This window comes from Suricata suricatta, chromosome 8 (assembly GCF_006229205.1).
Source record: "Suricata suricatta isolate VVHF042 chromosome 8, meerkat_22Aug2017_6uvM2_HiC, whole genome shotgun sequence".
NCBI lineage: Eukaryota > Metazoa > Chordata > Mammalia > Carnivora > Herpestidae > Suricata > Suricata suricatta.
Window position 1 is genome coordinate 64,282,677 of NC_043707.1, and position 22,851 is coordinate 64,305,527.

Here is a 22,851-nt window from a genome sequence, read left to right on the forward strand (position 1 = left end):
CTTTGTGTGCAATCTTTCATTTATGCATGTGAGAGGGTTTTCTTTTTTTTAAATATTTTTACATTGTAGTACTTGTTTTGCTTGTTGGTGGTGTTTGCTTATTTAATACATTCCGTCAAGGACAGAAATTAAAAAAAAAAGAGTTAATCAAAACATTTAAGACTCATGTGGAATGAAGTTGAATTTTAAACTATTACAGAAAGTTCTCTAAACAAGATTAGAAGGTACATATTTTAACCAAATCTTAGAATTCAGACTCTAGATAGCTCAAATGCAAAAACATGTTTATTTCTAAATATTGTGTGACTTAAGTCATGTCAATTAATATCAAGCTGCCAATTAATACTTCCACCAATAATTTTTGAGTGCACCTGTTTTATATCCCCGAGTCAGTACTGGGTGTGCTCATTTTTTACAGACTCTGCTAATTTTATAAGTAAAAATTAACATCAAGATTGTTACAGCTTCCATTTCTTTGGCAAAAATGCTGAACATATTCTTCATTTATTTTCCATATGTGTTTTATTTTCTGGGAGTTATTTACTGATCCTTTATCTAACAGATATTCCAATTGGTCATCTGCCCCTAACAATGATCGCCATGTTGCAAGACCAATGGACACTCTTCCATCCTTACCCAACTTATCTTCTCTGCTACATGCAACTCAGATGACTACTTCCTCCTTCTTGAGAAAGTTAACAGTGAAACCATAGTCTTAACGTTTCTTCTCACTTCTTAGGCTGTGTCCTCAGTTGCTTTTCCAGCATTTTCTTTTCCACTTGACCACTAAATATTGGAGTTCCTTAGGGTCAATTCCTAAGTCCTCTCCTCTTTTTCTCTGAGTGATCTCATTGAATCTCATTATCTTAAATATTATTTACCTTTGTAAACTCTCAATCTATATATCTTTCCCATCATTCTCTTCTAATTGCCAGACTGGTAAATAAAAATTCCTATTTGATATTTCTACTTAGTTATCTAATTTTCCCCTTCAAATCCATTCATTTACCTCACCCCCATCTTAAACATTTCAGAAAATCACACTATCAAATAGCTGCTCAAGCTAGAAGGCTATCAGTCCTCCATGATCTTTTCCTTCTCCTTCCTTTCACACTCCTATCCTAATTTTTTTACTCCATTTGAGTAAGTCCTTCAGTCTTTGGAGTCCACTCGCTTTCCCATATCTCCAAAATCATGCCCTCAGCCCAGAATACAGTCCCCTCCTGCCTAGAGGACCACAAATAGCATCCTACTTCCTCTTTCACTCCTCTCCAATCCACTCTCCCTGTATCTAGGAAGGATTCTTCAGAAACGTAAATACTAGAATTTCACTCTCCTGCTTAAACCCCTTCAACAACTTCTCACTTAACTAAGAACAAACTCAAACTCTTCAGCATGGCCCACAGGTCCTGCATAATCAGATTCCTACTTACTTTCTAACCTCAACATTCTAGCCAAGGAATGGCCGGGGCACAAGGTGTCTTAGACGGGAGAGGCTTACCACATGTCATTTTTCTTATGTCTCAAACACCATGTTCTCTGCTTCTTGCATCCTTAAAATTCCTGTTTAGGCCACCTCCTCAAACCTACCCTGACCCGCCCCCTACAATCTAGGTGGGTCATTCCCTAACATCTCTGCCATGCTTCAGATGTTTTGAACTGTGTGTTGTCCGTTTCTTTGTCTACTCCCATAGGCTATTATGTTCATATAAGCAGAGACTCTGTTTTAATCACTACTGTACACCCAATATTTGCATGAAGGAAACATTTAAATATTTGATAAATCAATGGCCACAACACAGGCAGCTCTCTTAGGGTTGGTATCTATTTGATGAGGTGAGGAAGGGGAAGCATCAAGTATAGACTATTTAAGAAGTTCAGCTGAGCAGAGAATGAAACGTACAGACTACAGAGGACCTTTGGTTAAGGCTGAGTTTTCAGGGAGACCTGAAATGTCTTTCTGAAAGAGAAGGACCAGAAGAGATTAAATATAGGCTGCGTGTGTGTGTCTGCACATGTGCATAACCGAAAGAAAGAATATGATAAAGTCAGAGGAGAGGGTCCAAAAACATGGAGACATTTAGCCTTTCTCAACAGGAAGGATTACACGTCCTCCACAGACAGATGCGGAGGTCAGGACCGCCTAGCACGAACTGAATTAAGAGGACTGATTATCTGAAGGCGTTCCACAAATGCCCCCTCCTATGTTCCCGTGGAACTCTCTGCATACCAACCTCACCACACCTAGGGCATCATGTAGCAATTTTCTCAGGTGTCTCTCTCTCCCACGCTGCTGTCAGTACTTGACACCATAGTACAAGATCGTGAAGTGAGTAAGTTCATGAACAATGCAGCTGTCCTGACACCTGAGCTTAACACGCCCCACCTAGGCCTTGGCCGTAACCTTCACCCCCAGCCTTGCTTGCAGCCTACCTCACTGTGCTCTAGCCCGCTTTCCTCCACACACCGGGTGCTCAGCAGTCCCTGCCTCACAGGACTTGTGAGAACCGAATGGAAACGGCTTAGCCTACCACTTATCATCTATTAAGCACTCAATAAATACGAGCTGTCATCTGACTGACATAACAGCTTCTCTATTTTCTTTAAGGAGGAGGTGAGTTGTTCTGCAGAGAGTCATGCAGCAGAAAGCCTGAGATAGGAAAAGGGAGGGGCCAATTTTCAAGATATCAGTGAGTCTGAAGAAAGGAGACAGTTGCCAATTAGGTAAAAGAAAAAGAATTAATTGAAAAAATGGATTTTAAAAGTACTAAAAATTTTATGACAATGGTATCTCTGGTAAGGGGGGTTTTGGTCCTTTATACTTTTATAAATATTCCAACTTTTCCTATCAGACATACGTTTTCATAATTTAAATTAAAAAAAAAACTTTACTAAATAGGAAGAACAAGAATAGCAGAGTGGGAAAGAGAACTATCAGAGAAGTAAAATATTGCAACTTACTATACTGGGTAGAGCAACCCAGGCTAGGAATGGCGGGAACCAAATGAGCGCAGGGGAGGTAAGGCAGACATTACCTGAGACTTAGACAGCAAGAGAAGAGAACTAGAGAGACGGTCCGCCTGCACACTGGAGGCCACCTCATGTACTGGTCATGAGCAAGAATTCTGGGGGTGCCTGGGGGGCTCAGTGGGTTAAGCATCTGACTTCGGCTCAGGTCATGGTCTCACGGTTCACAGGTTGCAGCCCCACATCGGGCTCTGTGCTGACAGTGTGGAGCCTGCTTGGGATTCTCCTTCTTTCCCTCTCTCTCTCTCTGCCCCTCTCTCACTCGAACTCTCTCAAAAATAAATGAATAAACTTGAGAAAAAAAAAAAGAATAAGAAATCTGGTGTCCGCCCCATGTGCACCTGAATCTCTGCTCTGCCCCTCGGGAACACAGGGCCTTAGGAAGCTGTTCAAGCTCCGCAAGGCTTTTCCTGGTCTGCAGCTTAACTGACAGGCGTGTTGGGAGAATTACACGGACTCTGCCACTCAAAACCAATCCTTCCTTCACTTTATCCCAGTGCGCTTTCTTAATAGCTGTAACTGAGGACTGCCTTGTGTGACAGTTAGTTGAGAATATCTGGACCTCCTGACTAGATTAGCAAGGGCAGGCACCTATTTCAGTGCCTGCACAGAGCAGATTCCCAGCTAACAGTGAACTCTGTGGGAATTATACCATAATTTAGTTTTTTCACTAAGATTATGGAATAATAATCTTATTTCCCTACATTTACACTGACTTTTCTCAAGGAACTTTTAAAAATGTGTGTTCACCAGACCTCTCTTTATTCACAGTATTAATCCATTCCCTCAAATTCAGATCTGACTTTCCTTACCCGAAAGTTCCCTTGGTTTATCTGTTCATACCATCCTTCACTCTTACAGCCACTGTGTGGGGTGGTTAGACCTTTCAAGGTTATTCCTCCTAAAAAATTTGTAATTTTTATAATTTATAAAGATTATGTCTTCTCTTCCCTCAATTTTTTACTTTGAAAAATTTCAAGCCTACCCAGAACTGTAGGAACAGTAAAGTGACCACAACAAACTCTTCATCCAACTTCACCAACATCAACATCTGTTGCATTAGCCTTCTCTCCCCACAAACCTTCTGAGGGTAGCAAAGCAATATGCTGTCTTAAATTTCACAGTCCGTTCAGCAAACACTCGTCTACGCAGAATATACCTGCCAATGGCTAGGCCGTGCAGCACTGTCATGGGTAAGTTCCAGAATGGCTCACCTGGTTTTACAGGGCTCCTTCTTCGGCCCTTGCCCCCTCCCTGACATATTCTCTCACTGCTCCAAACCTTAAACTTCTTATCTTCAAGTAAGAACTATCTCCTCTCTACCCTATATATAGGAGTTCTTAGTTAAGCACATTTATTTTTTTTTCTCTGGATTTACACTGTGTCTATTTGTGAATCTTAGCCGTTTTCTTTGAAGTCATGGTAATAGGTCATTTAAATTTGTTCTACTGACTTGCAGTTATTTCTATACTCATCTACTAAATTGATTCCAGAAATCCCAATCACTTCAAATACTCACTCCTACCACCCAATTTCCATTTTGAGGATGGCTGACTTCTCTTTTCTTTTGTTTATGACTCATTCCTCACTGTATAAATTAATCTTATGCTATAGCACTAGCCAGACAAATCACTATTATAAAGTTCATACACAATGGGTATGTTCTGGGAAAAACAATATGCAGTATCGGGGAATAAGAGACAACAAAAAAGGCAGAATATAATCTAAAGATAATAAGTATGCAATTCAGCAAGAAGCCATTTCTTTTGCTGTTTTTCCTTAGCCACAGTTTTCTCTAATTTCCACTAGGTTAACACACTAGAAGAAAAATTCCTCTGGGTTTGCTCAAACTAGGGTATGCACAGTTAGAAAGTGACTCTTTAAAAGTTATCCCTCTTAACAGAGTACTCAAGGTATCACTCTTAATACGCAGTGTCCTGTAGTCAAGGTTGATCAGGAGTAAGTTTAGACAATCACAAAATTAAAACCATTCCTTTCAAACCCTTCTTCATATTAGCAAAATATAAGAGATCTAAATAATTTTAGGAAGCAGAGACTGAGCCCTAAAACCAGGATACATATAATGGTCGAGGGAAGGGCAGGAACAGAATGAAGTAGGAACAAAGTTAGAGTGGATTATCTCTACTACCTTCTGATACTTCAGTGAGAACAGCTTCACTGAGATGTCAAGAGGAAAAAGATACTATGACATCTTGGACTATCATATAGCCCGGGATCAATGTGTTGGAAAGTTTCTCCAACTTTAATTAATACCCAATAGTTGGAAAATATATGAATTTTTCAAAATTCTAAATGTGCATTCAAGTTATATATTTTCAAGCATTTTTATTATCGTTTAAACTAATCCATACAATAAATGTGCTAACTAAAAGATTAAAATAAAACTGTGTGCCTTGATTAATCAAAATATTGGACTTATGCAGCCAGTTGCACTGCCGTGCAATGTCTTCTGAGAATAACTTACCGCCATTCTTTGTTTCTCTCCACCACTGAGGACATCCATCCAATCCTGAACACTGTCCCAGCCTCCTTCACGTTCAAGGATATGACCCAACTGGACATTATCTAAGTATTCCTTTAGTACCTTTCAGCAAAATGATTAAAGATTACATCAAACTTAATGTAAACCAACATTCTCTAGCTGGCTTTATTTTTTAAACTAGAATCACTATAATTCTATTGCCAATATTACTTAAAGAGCACATTTCACCAAAGAATGTGGCCCAAAGATAGCCCTGAATCCTTTCCTTCCTATCTATACTAATTCTGACAAAACATATCTGGAAGCTTAAAGAAAATACCACTATTGCACATAACTAAAAGGTAAGGGCAAGGAGAAAAAAAGTACTAGTGTAAAGACAAGGTTAAATACTCACCAAACCACATTTAAGCAAAGTAGTTAACATCTTACCTCAACCTGCCAAGTTATAATTGATGACAAGGTTTTCAGAAGGCTTTACAGTAGGATAACCTACCTGCCGGTCAAAATGCTTAACTGATTAAGATAAAGGATCTGACATGGAGGATTCCCAGTAAAGTCCAGCCCATAAACATTTCCTTACTAGGTCAGATATCCCCTTCCTTTTCTGATCTTCTCTTCCATCTGGGTAGATCACTTGGTCTCGAAGCGTTCCAAGGGTCATGTAAGGTCTCTGACAGTGGCAGAGCAAGTATCTTTATAAGTGAATTATTTAACAATAAATTAAAAGATCTTTAAATCAAAGATTACAAAATAAACGAGGTCCTACCTGAGGAACATAGAATAGCTTTCCTCTCTCAGGTTTAGTGAGACATCCTCCAAAAAGAGGCCATAACTATAAAAGGAAAGGGACGGGGGAGAGGAACAATTATAAATTTGACCATGTGGTAGACTGTATGGCAAAACGAGACTGCAATAACTTGAGGTCAGTTTGTACTTACTTCACCAAGAACACGGAAAAGGGAACTCTTCCCACAGCCATTTGGACCACAAATTAAAACATTGGCCCCAGATCGAACCTGAAAAAATCAGTCTATGAATTAATAGTGAATATATACTCAATGAACATTTCTGTTGAGTCAAATTGTTCTTTGCTAATAATAAGCTTTCTGGTTTGTCTATAAATGTGATAATAGGTAGAAGCAATGGAGGGTATGATTGACCTTTCACTTTTGTTTACTTTCAAATTTTACTCACCTTTTTTAATAATTTTTTTTACTGCTTATTTATTTTTGAGAGAAAGAAACAGAGACAGATCATGAGCGAGAGAGGGGCAGACACACACACACACACACACACACACACACACACACACAATCTGAAGCAGGCTCGAGGCTCTGAGTTGTCAGCACAAAGCCTGATGTGGGGCTCAAACTCACAAACCTCAAGATCACGACCTGAGCCAAAGCCGGATGCTTAACTGACTGAGCCACCCAGGCACCCTGAATTTTACTCACTTTTTTTCATTTAAAAGTCAATGACTGACATTATCAACTTAATTAGAATACAGAACTACAGCTTATACATTTTGAGAATTCTTAAAAACAAGTATGTGTGTACATGCTTCTTTTTTTTAATGGAATCACACTACGTATGTTCTATGTATTATTTAATAATATATCACAAATACTCTTGCAAGTCAGTACACTCGGATTTCTCACATTCTATTTTTTTAATGCCTACAGTGTAGGCATTCTAAGAATGCACCACAATTTAACTACTTCCTTTTTGTTAAATATTTTTGTTAAAAAAGATTTTACTTTTTGTTAAATATTTTTGTTAAAAAAGATTTTACTTTTCTTTTTAGATAATACTGCAATGAACTGGAATCAGTGAGTAAATTTATGCATTAGTGAAAATGTTTCTACAGATCAGATTCTTAGAGGTATATATGCATTATTAATATTTACAAGTGCCACCAAATTGCTTTGCAGTGATGTAAAGTTAAATGAGAAAACATAATCAAGAATGGTTAAGTCCTGAGCTATGGTCTTATGTGAGTGTTAATCAACGCTGTGAAGAATCAGAAACGTGGGTTTGAATTCCAGCTCACAACATTACAGAGCAATGTATCACAGCAGGAAAGAAGACAACAAAGATATGAGTTACTCTACCTGTGGAACCTGCCTCTGACAATTTTTTTAACTGCTGAGGACTTATGTTTCCATTGTTTAATTGAATAAACATTTATTGAATGCTGTCAGGTTCTATTCTAGGTAATGGAGCTACACTAATGAATAAAAAAAACCAACAACAACAAAACAAACAAAACCTGCCCTTACCAATTTATATTCTAATGGGAGAGATATAAAATAAAGAACACACACAATAAATGAGTAAACTAAATAGTATCTTAGAAAATAAGTGCTATGGAGAAAAGATATATATATGAAGGTAAGGAAATTTGGAAGCAGAATAGGGGAGGTTATGTTTTTAAGGTGGCCAGACCAGGACTCATTGGAAATGACAAGTAGGCAACTATGAACGGAGTAAATTAGGAGTTTATCCGGAGGAAGACTGCTCTAGCCTAACCCTACCCAGAAAAAGCTTGTTCAAAGGCACCAAGGCAGGAATGTACCTATCCTTTCAAAAAACAAAAAAGAGGTTGAGAACACTGAGAAGGAGGAAGGGGTAGTAGGACAGAGCGGAGAGAGGTAAGAGGCTGGGGAAGGCAGTGCAGGCAAATCCTACAGGACATGGGGAGCCACAGAAAGAAGGCCTTTCACTCTGATGAAATAGAGGCATCGGCATGAGTCACAATAGCACAAGGTGGTAGCATCCCAGGATGAAGAGATAGGCAAAATGTGGACTATACATACAACAGAATAGGATTCAATCTTGAAAAGGAAGGAAATTCTGACATGCGCTACAACATGGATGAAATTTCAAAACACCATGCTAAGGGAAATAAGCTAGACACAAAAGGATGATTGTAGGACTCCACTTGTATGAGGTCCCAGAATAGTCTTATCAATAAAGTAAAATAGTTCTATCACCAGGTGCTGAGGAGGGGGGGAATCAGGGGTTATTGTTTAATGGGTACAGAGTTTCTGTTATGATAAAAAGTTCTGGAGACGGTTAGTGGTGATGGCTGCATGACACTGTAAATGGACTTAATGCCACTGAATTCTTTCCTTAAAAAATGGTTAAAAGAGTCAATTTTATGTTATGTGCATTTTGCCACAATAAAAAAAGATTTTAATGGTAGAAAAGCGTAAATTGTATGTTATATACATTTTACCACAAAAACAAAAGAATGAGCTTCTTAAAAAAGGTTGAGAATGACTAGCCTACCACATAACTGATCTACAACAAAATACCTCATCTTCCACACTTGAGTGTTAGAGAATGAACTACACTGAATGATTTTTCCAGAAAAATAAACTATCCCTTTTTCTGAGAAATTGTTTTCAAGAATCTTTTTGATGGACTTCCTACAGAATTAATTACCTATTACCTTTTTCTGTGAAACTGAATATAGTGAAATTTCTGATTATACAAAATTTTACTTTACTATGATGGTGATTACTTAGAAGCTCCTAAAGTTCAGAACTGTTAATTAAATGGTTGCCTGCTACTATGGTCTGAGTTAGTTAACCATATATATTTTCTTCTGTTCCAAAATGTTCATTGTGGTTTTCACTGATATCCAATATATCTCTGCACTATTTGGTGCAATATGCGAAGATATCCAAAAATCAAATTTATGATGAGTTAAATTTGGTTTTTGGATATCTTGGCATATTGCAAAATATGTAAAAATAGTAACCAGACTTACAGGCATCCATAGGCACTCTCATACGCTCAAACGTCTTAGATTCAGCATTAACTTTACCCCCATGGCTTTTGGTAACGGTGCGCAAACTTTCATTTATGACATCAGTCATGATAAACCAGCGATAATTTTTCCATGATAAAGATTTATAAAAGTGTCCCCCCACCTCGGCTTAAATAAAGACTAAAAGACAAGGGTAACTTTCACTTATGGCCTTTTATAGTTATGAAGTTCTTAAAAACACTGTTATTACTGATGTTCCTGGATTGGTTTAAGGGGTCAACAATACTTTGTACCATTATATTTTTACCAACTAAAATATTCCCCCAGATAAAAGACTTCATCAAAAAGTTCTACACATAAATATGATTTAAGTAAAAAAGAGATTATACAAAAGTATGCTGCTTATGAAGATGCACAGACTTCTTGAAACATTATAAACGTGCCTTACTAAAAAGGTAAAAATCTGAATAACTTACAAAGTACTATTTTAATGCCTCCATTATAATCCACAAGTCCTTAATCTCTTTGGGTCTCTTCAGTCTACATCTGGATAAATGTATCTGTGCTGGGGGAGTTTATAAAAGAATGGGATATAAAACCTTCTATCCTAAAGAGGTGTCTATTATTTTGTTATTATGTGACTCCCCCCAAAGACAAAATAATCATAAAGCATTAAATATTTACTTTTTGGTGGCCAAGTCTATTTTATTATGTACCCCTGTGCTCTCTCCTGTTGATTCTTATTTTGTTTGAGTAAAAAGCTTGAACAAGCTGGGGCCTAACCAGGGACTCAAAAGGCTTTCCCAGTGAGAGCGCGAAACGAGCAAAACGTAAGGGTCATGCTGGGACGCTAAGCGTGAAGCCCCAGGGCCTAGTCAGAAGTACAGGGGAGTCAAACATAGGGGCTTGAAAAAGAAGGGCTTCGGGACTTAAAGGACAGCAGCAACTTCAGCATGATAAGCACGTGACAAAGTAGGTAGCGTCTCAGACAACAGTCAGGACCTTTCTATTCCAAGTATCTGTATATAGAAGTCCCAAATTGTTTCTCAATATGCTTCATCAAATATACATTTGCACTGTTGGTGTAATCTATTTCTGCCTAAAGACAGAGTGAGGGAAAGTAGGGGAAAGGGCCAAAAGGATTCTTCACTGGAGAAATCTCAGGGCCCTTTTCCCCCTGGGGTACTGGCAATAAACAGACTATTGAAAGTCTAACAAAAATGGGGTTCTGAGCTCTGCTTTATTCCTGAAATCAAGCCAGGTAGGTGGCTACCTACTATGCCAAGGGAGCACACCACACTGACTGGCACACCTAGAATTAAATGAGACACTTGGAGCCATTCATTATTTACCAACTATATTTACACTTCCCATATATTCTTGTGTTTCCTGGTTTGAAAATAAATATGGCAATATATACTACTCATTGTCAAATAAGTTCAAGGTACTTTGCATAACTAACATTTTTCATTTTTATAGTTTCTTAGAAAGAAGTGAAAATGCGCTTTAAAAATATACATTAAAAAGAGTAGCAAAATTGAAGACTTGCCAAAGATTTTAACATCAAAACAAATCCAGTAATTACACTTATAATCAGATGTTTCTTTTTAAAAAAATTTTTTTATGTTTATTTAATTTTGAGAGAGGGAGAGAGAGAGAGAGAGAAAAAAAAGAGGGAGGGAGGGGTGGGGAGGGGCAGAGAGAGAGAGAGAGAGAGAGAGAGACAGACAGACAGACAGAACCTGAAGCAATCTCCAGGCTCTGAGCTGTAAGCATAGAGCCTGATGCAGGGCTTGAACTCATGAAGTGTAAGATCATGACCTGAGCCAAAGTCAGATGCTTAACCAACTGAACCACCCAGGTGCCCCAACTATCAGACGTTTCTAAAGTGAAAGTAGTTGAAAAGTAGCTCCACATATAACACAAATTATAGAAGGCCACTTATGTAGGCATGTGGAGAAGAATTCTAGAGCTGTGCTGTCCAATACGGTAGCCACTAGGTCAGCCACATGTAGCTATTTAAGATCTAACTTATAAAATTAAATTTCAAGTGTGACTAATATTATGGACAAAGCAATTATGGCACATTTCCATTGTTGCAGATGGTCCCATTGGACAGTGTTGTTCTAGAGAAACGGTATTTAGACCTCGGAGACAGCCTGGATGTCATGGATGACAGGAATTTGTTACTCATCAATAAGATTTTCAGATCTGAACTATTCACAAAGTCATGACCTAATAGTAATATGACTATTCCTATTCTGGGAGTGTCTTATAAATCACAAAACTACTCATCTTTTGCTTCTTCTTTTTAATGGGGCCTGCCACATTCTCATTTGATTAACAGACCAGCTCAATCAGCATCGCTATTCATTCACTTGTAATAAGATGTCCCTGCAGTGCTACCTCACTGCTCTTCCAAGTTTTCAGTTCTAACAAAGTCTGTAGTTTGTTTGCATTTTGTCTGTACAGGTACAGACCCTCCTGCACAGTCAAAACAACACCGAACCAGTTTTTTTAAACTTGGACTAAAATTATATTGCATGTTTAAATATTCATTCCTCACCAGAGATTACAATTAACTATATCTTCTATGGCTTTCTTGAGATAGATTTTATTAGCAAATGATTTTTTCATAATAATATTTGAAACTTTAAAGTCCTGACAATTAAGAAAAGTAGACTTAACTCTTTATTTATTTTTATTTATTATTTAAAAAAATTTTTTTAATCTTTTTAAAACAATTTTGCAGATTGAGACCAAGTCAAGCCTTACAGTTATTTTAAATATTCAGAAAACAGTTTTCCATTTCACATTCTGAATCTTACCTAAACTTTTATATGATCATTTAAAAACTTACTTCAAAATTAAGGTCTCGGATCAAGATATCTCCATTTGGCGTTGCTAAAGGAACATGATCAAATCTACAGAGAAAATTGATAAAAAAATTAAAATTTTACATTAAACACTAAGCAAATGTAGCTGAAAGAGAAAGGCTACTATGCAGTTTAACAAATGTTTTTCAATACATACTTTATAATGTTATCAGCATTGATGATCTCTCCAGCACCAGGTATCAAGGGAATGACTTGTGCTCCTTCGTCAACACCTTAAATGGAAAATAAGTATTAAAGCCCCACATTAAGTCAGCCCAAATTTAAACTATGTGACCCAGGGCACTCATATTTACCCCTTTCCTGTTGTGAGACCATTGTGCGTTCATATTTGCCTTGATTTAAATCCTTTAGTACTTGCATTAATTCTGTAATCCGAGCAGTAAAACTGAAATTAAAAAAAAAGTCTTAATGAAAACTCCAAAGGCCATCATATCTCTGTTATTATTTGTTATTTATTTGAGATGTAACTGACATATGGCATTGTGTAAGTTCAAAACTTTTATTCAAACTGAAGTTTCCAAAATTATAATTTAGTTTAAATAAAATAACCTAAAAGAAGTCTCATCAGCAGAAAGTATAAGTGATAACAGGGTATGCGTGCTTTATGATCATGCTTCAGTAGGACAGCAGGACAGGGTAAGGGAAGAGCTGTCACCGGATCCCCACCTCAACACAGAGTTACTTCCTTCAACAGGTGAGCCAAGAAGTTGTAAGCCACTAGAATTTTAAGGAAGTTTCTAGTAGATACTAGACTAGTAGACTAAGGACTAGTGCTAGTGCATTCCTTAGACACAGGAAGTATAGACTGAGTTCCTGCTAGAATGAACTACAATGCCAACTACAAAGTTAGCTTTTCCGTCTGAGGAAGGCAATGATTACAAGTATGCCATACGCTTGCTATCTCCCTACAAACTGGACAAATATGGAAAATTCCTCTCTTTCCTACTTCAAAAAGGAAGAAAAGATGAATTGTTCTTAACATTAGATGGAAATCACTGTGGCAATAGAGAGAAATCAAAACTAACACCAAGACATTGAGGAAATAAAAATAACATGATGGTCAAAGAGAAAGCAATCTACATCAAAGCAGCAAAAGAATAAACATCAAGCAGAAACCTTTGAAAGGAACAGAAGCACCCCATCTACCAGGAACCATACAGGCAGGAGAAAAGTTATTAACAAGCAGGAAGAATGTTCACATTCTCAAGAGAAAACAGCCTCCTCATAGTAGTTGATAATCTCTATCTTGCAATGAAGCCCTAAACTGCCATAGAAGATAAAGAAGAAGAAATATGCAGGTGAGTCACAGGTCTGGGAAGGATCTGATGTGATCCAATTTCTTCAAATGAACTTTTTACATTATGGTGTTTTTTATACCATACCAAGCCCTTTACTATAGTAAAGCTTAAAATGTTGAAATATTTCATTCCATTTTATGGTTTAAGAATAATTTCACTAAATAGACAGTATGACCATATTTACAACTGCACCCACAGATACCATGAAGCGACTTTTCACTTTTTGCCCATTAAAATCAACTTCATCTGTGTCTATCCTTCACTAGGTTGCCAGTAACAAGACCTATGGCGGAAAAAGGTACAGTGGAGGACAAAAAAGTTCAAATGTTAACTTAATTTTCTGTGAATTAAGAAATGACTGCCATGACTTTACATTTCCCGGTTTATCAAATACTAGTGTCCACAAAGCAGACAGCGTAAGAATCACTAACCAGTTTGAAGGCTCAAAACAGCTGTCTTAAGGAAACATGAGAAGTTCACTAGCATAGAGAACTCTTCTGTAACGGTCCTATCAAAATCAGCTTCCAGGAGTAGGAAAACGGGGCTTCAGTTGCCCGCTAGCTTAACCTCAACCGGGCACGGTCATTAAGTATCACTCAGTTTTATAACTTCTTCTCTGCGGTTGTTCATCATTATTAATCTTACCCTGCCAGTCTCGTCATCTCACGGCCAGCCAAAACTATCCGACCCAGAGCTTGAGACATTCGCAAAAGCATTCTTCCACTTTGGTAGTAATCCTTAAAAAGAAACAAATACTGGTTCTCACTTATACTTCTACTAAAGAGTTGCTCTTACTTGTTTTTATATTAAAGTTTTCCACTTATTCGAACAATTTTCACTACTACTGTACCTCCAGAAGTTCTGAATGTGTACTCTTGAGATGTCGAGGGTGAGACAAGTCCAGGAAAGGACGACTGACAACGAGGTAGCCGACAACAGTGGCGAGATCTGACCCAAAACAGGATTGAAACATTAATGCATTCCACTTTTTCCACAAATCTCCTTCCACCATCACTTTCAAAGCATACTTACATTTGGCAATTATGCTATCAATGAAGCCCATAGAAAACCGAAACAAAATGAAATTATGTAGGTGCTCCACCTGGCAGAAAGCAAAAACAAAAAACAAATATTTTATATGTATATGAAACTATGAATCTGCCCTGAAAATAAAAAAATTATAAGATTCATGTGTTCCACAAATATTTAGAACGCCTATGATTTCTGATTACCCTGTACATCACATTTCCTTGTGCACAATGCTGATCGCAGACCAGATGCCACACAAATCCTCTATGCAACCATTTTTATGCAAACAGAATGGAAATCACATATAAATGACAATGTGGTATTATCTGCATATAATATTGTATTTAGAATATGGTCAGATACATATATGCTGAAAATGATCACTGACCAAAACAACAACAAAACAGAAGGATGAGCAAACTTAGGTAAAACACTAGCTGTCTAGATTGGCACTCAGTGCTTTGCTTTAGTCGGAGACATCTGGTCTATGCTTTCTCTAAGAATCATAGTACACACTATCTGAACCAAGTGCTAATGTAATCAGTGCTGCACGGCCCTAGTCTGTAGCTTTAATCTGAATTAAATGCAGTACCTTAAATCAACAAGTCTAAAAATGTTTTGTATTCCTTTTTATGAGATTATTCAAGGCCCTACATGATCTGGCACTGGGCTCTATCCTAAATTTAATCTAAGTTGCTCCTCCTCCCTGAGTTCCAGAAATACTGGTTCCTCGAACATGTTCCTGCCTTAAGGCTTTCCTTCTGTTGTTCTCTCGGCCAGGAATACTACCTTCCCTGATATTTCTATTCTGTGACTAACTTCTCACTCCATGTGGTTTAGGGTGGCATTCTCTTACGATCTCCTGCAACAGTATAATGACTGGAACATTTATTCAACGAATGCCATGTGTTACATGCTATGCTCCATGAGCTCATGGAATTTACATCTCACGAAAGTAACAAACTACAAAATAAATAAGATAAATATAAATTGCAATATATGCTTTTAAAGAAAGAGATCGTTAAATCAAGAGACCATTTCACATAGACTAACCAGAAAAGGCAAGGCCACAATAAGCTGTTAACTTTGGGGCTAAAATCTAAGAATAAGAATAAGCAAGCCATGGGGCGCCTGGGTGGCTCAGTCGGTTAAGTGTCCGACTTTGGTACAGGTCATGATCTCACGGTCCGTGAGTTTGAGCCCCACATCGGGCTCTGTGCTGACAGCTCAGGGCGCTGACACTCATGCGCCCCTCCTTAACCTTTTAAATCACTTCAAAAATTATTTAATTTCACAAACTTCCACAAAAATGTAAGCTCCTTAGAGGCAGGATTTTGTATATCACATCCACCACTAATACTACTAGCACCTGGAACAAGCAGGGCACCTAGATGGCACTCAGTATCTTTTAAATGAATAAAATTCCTTGAACTCAAACAGCTGGAGCCTGTTTCAGATTCTGTGTCTCCCTCTCTCTCTGCACTTCACCTGCTCATGCTCTATCTCTCCCTGTCTCTCAAAAATGAATAAATGTTAAAAAATTAAAAAAAAATAATCAACTTAAAAAAAATAAGCAAGCCATGTAAAGAGTGAGCCGGTGAACAGCAGTTCCCTGGAAAATTATCGTAAATGCATTTTATCAGTAAGCACTATCAAAGTTCAGTTAAATATAAATAAGGCAAATTCCAATTTCTGAAATAATTAAAATGACTTTCCTTAGCCTTTTATTTTTTTTTAATTTTTTTTTACATTTATTTATTTTTGAGAGACAGAGCTAAAGCGGAGGGGGTGCAGAGAGAGAAGGAGACACAGAATCTGAAGCAGGTTCTAGGCTCTGAGCAAACATTCAGCACAGAGTCCAACAATGTGGGGCTCGAACCTACGAACTGTGAACTCATGACCTGAGCCGAAGTCGGATGCTTAACTGACCAAGCCACTCATGCGCCCCTCCTTAACCTTTTAAATCACTTCAAAAATTATTTAATTTCACAAACTTCCACAAAAATGTAAGCTCCTTAGAGGCAGGATTTTGTATATCACATCCACCACTAATACTACTAGCACCTGGAACAAGCACGGGCACCTAGATGGCACTCAGTATCTTTTAAACGAATAAAATTCCTTGAACTCAAATTTTCCAAATGGCAAGAGAGTAAGAACTGATGTATGTACAGTTTTCACAAGAAACAATGTTCATAATCCTACATCAAGTGTCAACCAGTTATATGGCCCAAAGTACAAATCCAGCCTGTCACTTATTTTTTGTAAATAAAGTATTATTAGAACAGAGCCACACCCACTCATTTACATAGAGTACACAGTTACTTTTGAGTGGCAGAGCTGAATAGGTACAATACAGACCATATGGTCTACAAAGCCTAAGCTGTACATGTACTCTCTTGTCTTTTACAAAAAATAGTTTGCTGACCCCTGCTGTAAATAATAATCATAATATCTTAAGAATGCTACAGAAACCAAAGAATTTGTCACTAAGTAAGATGCCTGAGCAACTTCTAAAAATATACTGACAATTATTTTAATAAACAAATGTTTGTAACAGATGGCTTAATATACTGATACAATAGTTTTTATTAATTTTTTATGAAAATATGGCATAAAAATACTTCAGAGCTATTTAAAAATGAATAGCCTTAAGGATTAAAGAGATATACCTATAGATATAGATAAGCACAGGCCAAAAAATAATCTTTCCATAAATACATGAGCCTCAAGCACGTTATCTTACCAGTTTTCGGAAGACCGAGTGAATTGTCTGCTTTTCTCTCTTATTCCCATTGTAAAAGGCAATTTCTTCACTATTAAAGAAAATAATAATTAATTTTAATATTATCTATGCCTGAAAAACAATTGAAATACAATATTTGATGACTGAATATTTTATTTAAATGGACACTTATGGGGTGCCTGGGTGGCTCAGTCCTAATGACTTCAGCTCAGGTCATGATCTCACAGTTTGTGAGTTCAAGCCCTGCGTCGGGCTCTGTGCTGACAACTCAGAGCCTGGAGCCTACTTCCGATTCTGTGTGTCCCTCTCTCTCTGCCCCTCCCCTACTCATGCTCTGTCTTTGTCTCTCTTAAATATATATATAAACATTTAAAAAAATTTAAATGGACACTTAGGACTATAAGCCTAATGGGTGTGTCTTGCCACAATTCTGTGCTTGAGACCCTGCTCCTAGCTCAGCTGACCAGAGAGCACAGGAGCACACACCTAACTGGACCCCAGACCGAACCGCAGCCATGAGCTGCATATGCCATCTGTAGCCTGGGTGGAAAACGTGTGCCATCAAGTCCTCAGAAATTGGACTAATTTAATTTCTTTAATAAGAAATAAGGAGGAAGCTGCTATGATAGGCAGGGCTGGGACAGTCTTTAAAGATGACAAATGGAGTACAGAGCCTACACACAGGAGGAAGAGGAGAAACGGCAGCTGGAAGAGACTACTGAGCGACGCCATGACATACAGCCTTTGAAAGACTGAAAGCAAACTGAGTCCAAATGCTTTCACAGTGCCAGCTTCCAGGAGGCCCAGCTGCACAGCTGCTCTTATTCTGGGAACCCCACCATATCCTCCCATCAACTCTGCTTTTCTTGAGCTGCCTGAATGGGTCCATAAGGGCCACAAGAATCCTGACTAGAAGAAAAAGGGCATTCTCAAGGATAAAGAAAGGTTCAGCATAGTTCAGAAAATCTGTCAACGCCATACAGCTAGCAAGTCAAGCAGATAAGACTGCAAACCATATCTGACCCTCAAGTCTAGCCCTCCCAGTCTCTATTCAGTATGATGTAAACACTCCCAGAAAAGTAACTCCTAGAGCAAAGTAAAGATTTACATAGGAGTCTAGAGGGCAGAATTTAAAAAGCCTTCAATTAACACCCAATATTTCCTTCAAGTCTCTTTTTCCCTTAAAAATATGTGTATATTCTACTCCAAAATGTACCTGCATTTTTTCCCATTATAAAAACAAGGTAGCTCTTGCCCTTAGCCCCTTCAAGTAAAATTAACTCTGTATGAAAATGAATCACGTTTGACCTGTGTTTCACCATTTCCTTGGCACAATCATACAGAGCTCCAGGGTATCAGAGTCTCAGTTGAAGAGCAATTCTGTACCTACAATTAGTTTTCTCACTTCCTTCTACCTCCTCTGCACATTTGACTCCATGGAGGAAGATAAAGTAAACATTCTACTTCTGAGTCAGTTTAGCCCCAGTCTAAAACCTGAGAGGGGAAAAACAGCCTGGAATATGAAGGCTGGCTATCTACCATTAATTCTCTTCCACATCCTTCGTCCTAAGAGAACTCCAAATTCTTAAAGTTATCTATCTCCAAGGAATGAGTTCCATTTGGTCTCAGGCAACCACTTTGCTGTGACTGCTTCAGACATGAGCAAGTGATAATTCTGGCCAAGGAGAGATGAAACGAAGTCAGCCACTGGACTTCTGGGAAAGCTGTCCTGCTCTTGTGAAAAGATGGCCCATTCTTCTTTTTGGCCTTTTTACAAGGACGGAGGGCTGGTGAGATTTGGAACTGTTCTGCCGTCTTGTGATCATAAGAAAACTTAGGCTGAGGAAAGGGGGAACATACAAAGGAGGGCGGAGCCAAAAGAACATAAAAGAAGAGCCAGAGACTGATCACACTGTGCCTGGAACAGGCGTCTTAAGAGTTCTTATGTCAAGAAGTAAATGTCCTTATTGTTACAGGCACCTGAGTTAGGGTTTTCTGTTTCTTGCAAAAGAAAGCATTCTAGTTGATTTCATCTTTCATTCACTTGGTAAATCACCTCTCTACTCAACCAATCATCTATTCCTTGGCCTCCCTATAGAACAAAATTCTATTTAAAATTGATACCATTTAGCAATCCGAGGAAATAAAGGAGGAGAGAATTAATGAAAGAGTAATTATCTGTTTTTAAATTTTTTTAAGTTTATTTATTTTGAGAAAGAGAGAGAGAGAGCAGAGAGAAAGAGAGAGAGAAAGGGAGACAGAATCCAAGCAGGCTCCACACTGTCAATGCAGAGCCTGACGCAGGACTCAAGCCCATGAACCATGAGATCATGACCTGAGCTGAAGTCAAGAGTCGAGCGCTTAACGAACTGGGCCACCCAGGCGCCCCTAAAAGAGTATTCTAAGTAACTCTGTAAATGTTTGCAAGGTACTAAATAAAGATTAGGATTCTTAAAATGAGTTAAGGTTGACAGATTAAAACATGAGAAAATTTACTGAGTGCATACTATGTATCAAAACCTGTGCTGGAAGCTTTGTATATATTTCATATTTAATCCTCACAACAGTCCTGTATTATCTATTATAAACAACAAAAGTGAAGCTATAACTAACTCGCCAAAAGTCCCATAATATATAATTGATAAGTGGAGGAGGCAGATTTTGAAACTAGTCAGGCTGGCTCCAAAGCCTAATACTTTTTCTTCCTATTTTGGAAACTATCTGGAAAAAAGGAAAATAGAGATAGAGGCAGGAAGACTGAATTACTAAGTATTCCAAACACAGTCTCAAAAGTACTTGTGGATAAGCTGAAACAGAATTTTCTTTGAAGAAGTATTAGAAGTAAATCAGAATTTGAATTATATTTTGAGTATATTTAAAGTCAAATTAACAGATGATTAGTCAATAAATGATATGAAGAGGTAAAACAAGGATACTAGACAGGAAAAAGAGTTAGAAATGTGAACAATTACCATTTTATAAAACTATCTTTCATAATGTGTATTTTCAAAAGAGAAATAAACACAATTTCAGTAACTGTCTACTTTTTGGAGTTAACTTATACGACATCAATATTCATAAAAACACATTTCTAATACAACTAAATTCCTTTATTTTTTTAAGGATTATGATTTTTTTAAATGTTTGTTTATTTTTGAGAGAGAGAGCAGGAACAGAGGAAGGGTAGAAAGAGAGGGGGACAGAGGATCTAAAGCAGACTTTGTACTGACAGCATGGAGCCTGATGTGGGGCTCGAACTCACAAACCATACGATCATGACCTGAGCCAAAGTTGGACACTTAACTGCCTGGGTCACCCAGTTGCCCCACAGCTAAATTCCTTTAATACATTTCTCCTTACCTGTTTGTGATGAGCCGGGAATTAACGTATCTATACTCTCCCTCATACTTTTGCTCAATTATCGTCATCTTACCAATGGGTCTTCTAAGTCGAGTTAGGAATAGCCCAGAAACAATCAAGTAGGCCATCATACTCGCTGGGCCCTATTATTATTGGAAGAGAATATACAAAGTTCAAGGATATCATAATAAACTCACCAGATACATGTACAACTTCTATAATTAGTATAATTAGCTCCAGTGGCTTTGAGAAGAACTGCTCTTTCCGTTAATTTTTCCCCCTTAATTCTTTTTTGAGAAAGCACATAATGGGCATTTCACGCTCTTAACTACTCATCAATTCCTCTTCCAACACTTGGCTGATGCCCCAGCTCTCCTGAATTTGCTCACCTAAAAACACCTAATTGCAGTCCACACTATTCCTAGAGCATCTAAAACTCTTCTGATAAAACGCTTCCTGATATTCCCTTAAGAATCCACAAAGTCTCAGACGTCTTTTTTGCCTTCTCTTGGAATGGTAATATTCCCTGAGGTTTCTTCCTTAGATCTCTTTTACCAAATTTTTATCTCTACTCCCATCACTCTTAAGAATCCAAGACAGCATCTCCAAGTAAGAGCCGTACACTTACACCTCACTAGTCTGTAGGGCCTCAAGTGAAGGCTCTGGAGCCAGCTCTAACTGTCCTTCCCTTCTCCACCCTGCCTGCAGCTGCTACACCTTCTAACTTGATGAGTCACCATATCACCAACTGACTAACCTAAGGGGGAAGATTTAAGCTCACCTCTCCAAGTTCATCACAGGCCCTCCCTACTCCCACCTATGTCCTATATTCTGCTGTGCTGAAAAAACAATGTCCTAAACACGCCATTCAATGAAGTTGTTCTTATGACGTGCAAACCTGACATATCTAACAGATGCCTACTCATCCTCCTCAGAGCAGCTCAAATATCACCTCCAATTCTTCCAGACACTAAAGATTTTATTCAAACTTCTGTTACTGAACTTATCACTCTACACTATGATATGAATATCTATGCTTTCATTAGATTGTAAACCTTCTTCAACAACTTTGTTTTATTCATCTTTTTATCCCTACCACCTAATACAAGATTTGTGGACTATAATGTGTACTCAACTTTTTAAAAATTAAATATGGTCGATTCAAAGCAGTTCAACAATTACTGCAAGAATGGGCAAAGGAAAGAACTAAAATGTAGTTTCCACCTTTGAGAATCAGAATCGGAAAACAGGGAATACATGGAGAAATTATTTAAATATAAAAATGTAATAAGTACCATAAAAATGTTGGAGCACAAAGATAAGTGGGATTAGGTCTATTCACTTGCTTATAGTAAAAACAAACTAGAAGAATGATTAAAGTTGGATCACAGGGTAGCAAAGAGTTAGGAAGGTAGATAAGAAAATTCAAATAAAAAACTACTTTCCCCAGTATTCTGGAACAAAGCTAAATCCACTATATAAATTATATATTAATCAACCACAAAATGTGTATACATATACATGTACATAACAGTCACATTATTACATTGTTGTGTGATAAATATGTAACAATAAAGTATTAAATGACTAAAGTAATACTTCAACGAAATTACTCAGAGAAAATCTAAAGGTCATTGTCACCAACATGAATATCAGAAAGACAGAGTAATAAGGCTCATGAGATAGCCAACCATTTACATTTTTATAAAGTTATATATTATATAATAAACAGTTACAGCCTTAAGGCTGTATTTCTGACATTTTAACATTCAAATTTCATATTGAAATGGCTGCCTCCAAATCTCTTTTTATTTAGACATTACTTCACAACAGTAAGTACATGTATGTCATTGTTTAAGCACTTTTGGTTATAAATGCCACAGAAACTTTCCAAGTATCTGACTTAAGGAAAATTAAAACACTTTTTAAGTCTCTAGTACAGAATGATTTTATAACTAGACTTTATTAGGTACATGTTGTAAAAGCACATTCTTTGAGATATATAAAAATTCCTACAAACACTCCAGTTATTTACAACACAGTATATAGCAATTTAAAAGATAGATTAAACTCACCTGAGCTCCTATTGCACTTGTTAACTTGAAGATATACAAAACTATGTCTAAAAATGGCTGTAAAGTAAATATTAGAAGGTAAGGAATTAAAAAGAACTAGAATGTGTAGATTGATAGCTAATAAAACACAATAAATATAAA

At 37.5% G+C, this 22,851-nt stretch overlaps 1 protein-coding gene across 2 annotated transcripts in view; it reads right to left on the reverse strand.

Moving 5' to 3' along the window:
* ABCD3 (ATP binding cassette subfamily D member 3) overlaps window positions 1-22,851 on the reverse strand; it is a 71,296-nt gene that overhangs the window by 6,859 nt on the left and 41,586 nt on the right. For both annotated transcript variants that reach the window (XM_029948754.1, XM_029948755.1), the window contains 13 exons: window positions 22,711-22,767; window positions 20,636-20,778; window positions 17,276-17,345; window positions 14,533-14,602; window positions 14,351-14,448; window positions 14,146-14,237; window positions 12,496-12,587; window positions 12,339-12,414; window positions 12,166-12,229; window positions 6,469-6,546; window positions 6,297-6,362; window positions 6,111-6,200; window positions 5,513-5,632 (listed from right to left, as the gene is read on the reverse strand). In XM_029948754.1, the coding sequence (XP_029804614.1) occupies window positions 5,513-5,632; window positions 6,111-6,200; window positions 6,297-6,362; window positions 6,469-6,546; window positions 12,166-12,229; window positions 12,339-12,414; window positions 12,496-12,587; window positions 14,146-14,237; window positions 14,351-14,448; window positions 14,533-14,602; window positions 17,276-17,345; window positions 20,636-20,778; window positions 22,711-22,767 (1,116 nt within the window). The remainder of the gene's footprint in view (window positions 1-5,512; window positions 5,633-6,110; window positions 6,201-6,296; window positions 6,363-6,468; window positions 6,547-12,165; window positions 12,230-12,338; window positions 12,415-12,495; window positions 12,588-14,145; window positions 14,238-14,350; window positions 14,449-14,532; window positions 14,603-17,275; window positions 17,346-20,635; window positions 20,779-22,710; window positions 22,768-22,851) is intronic.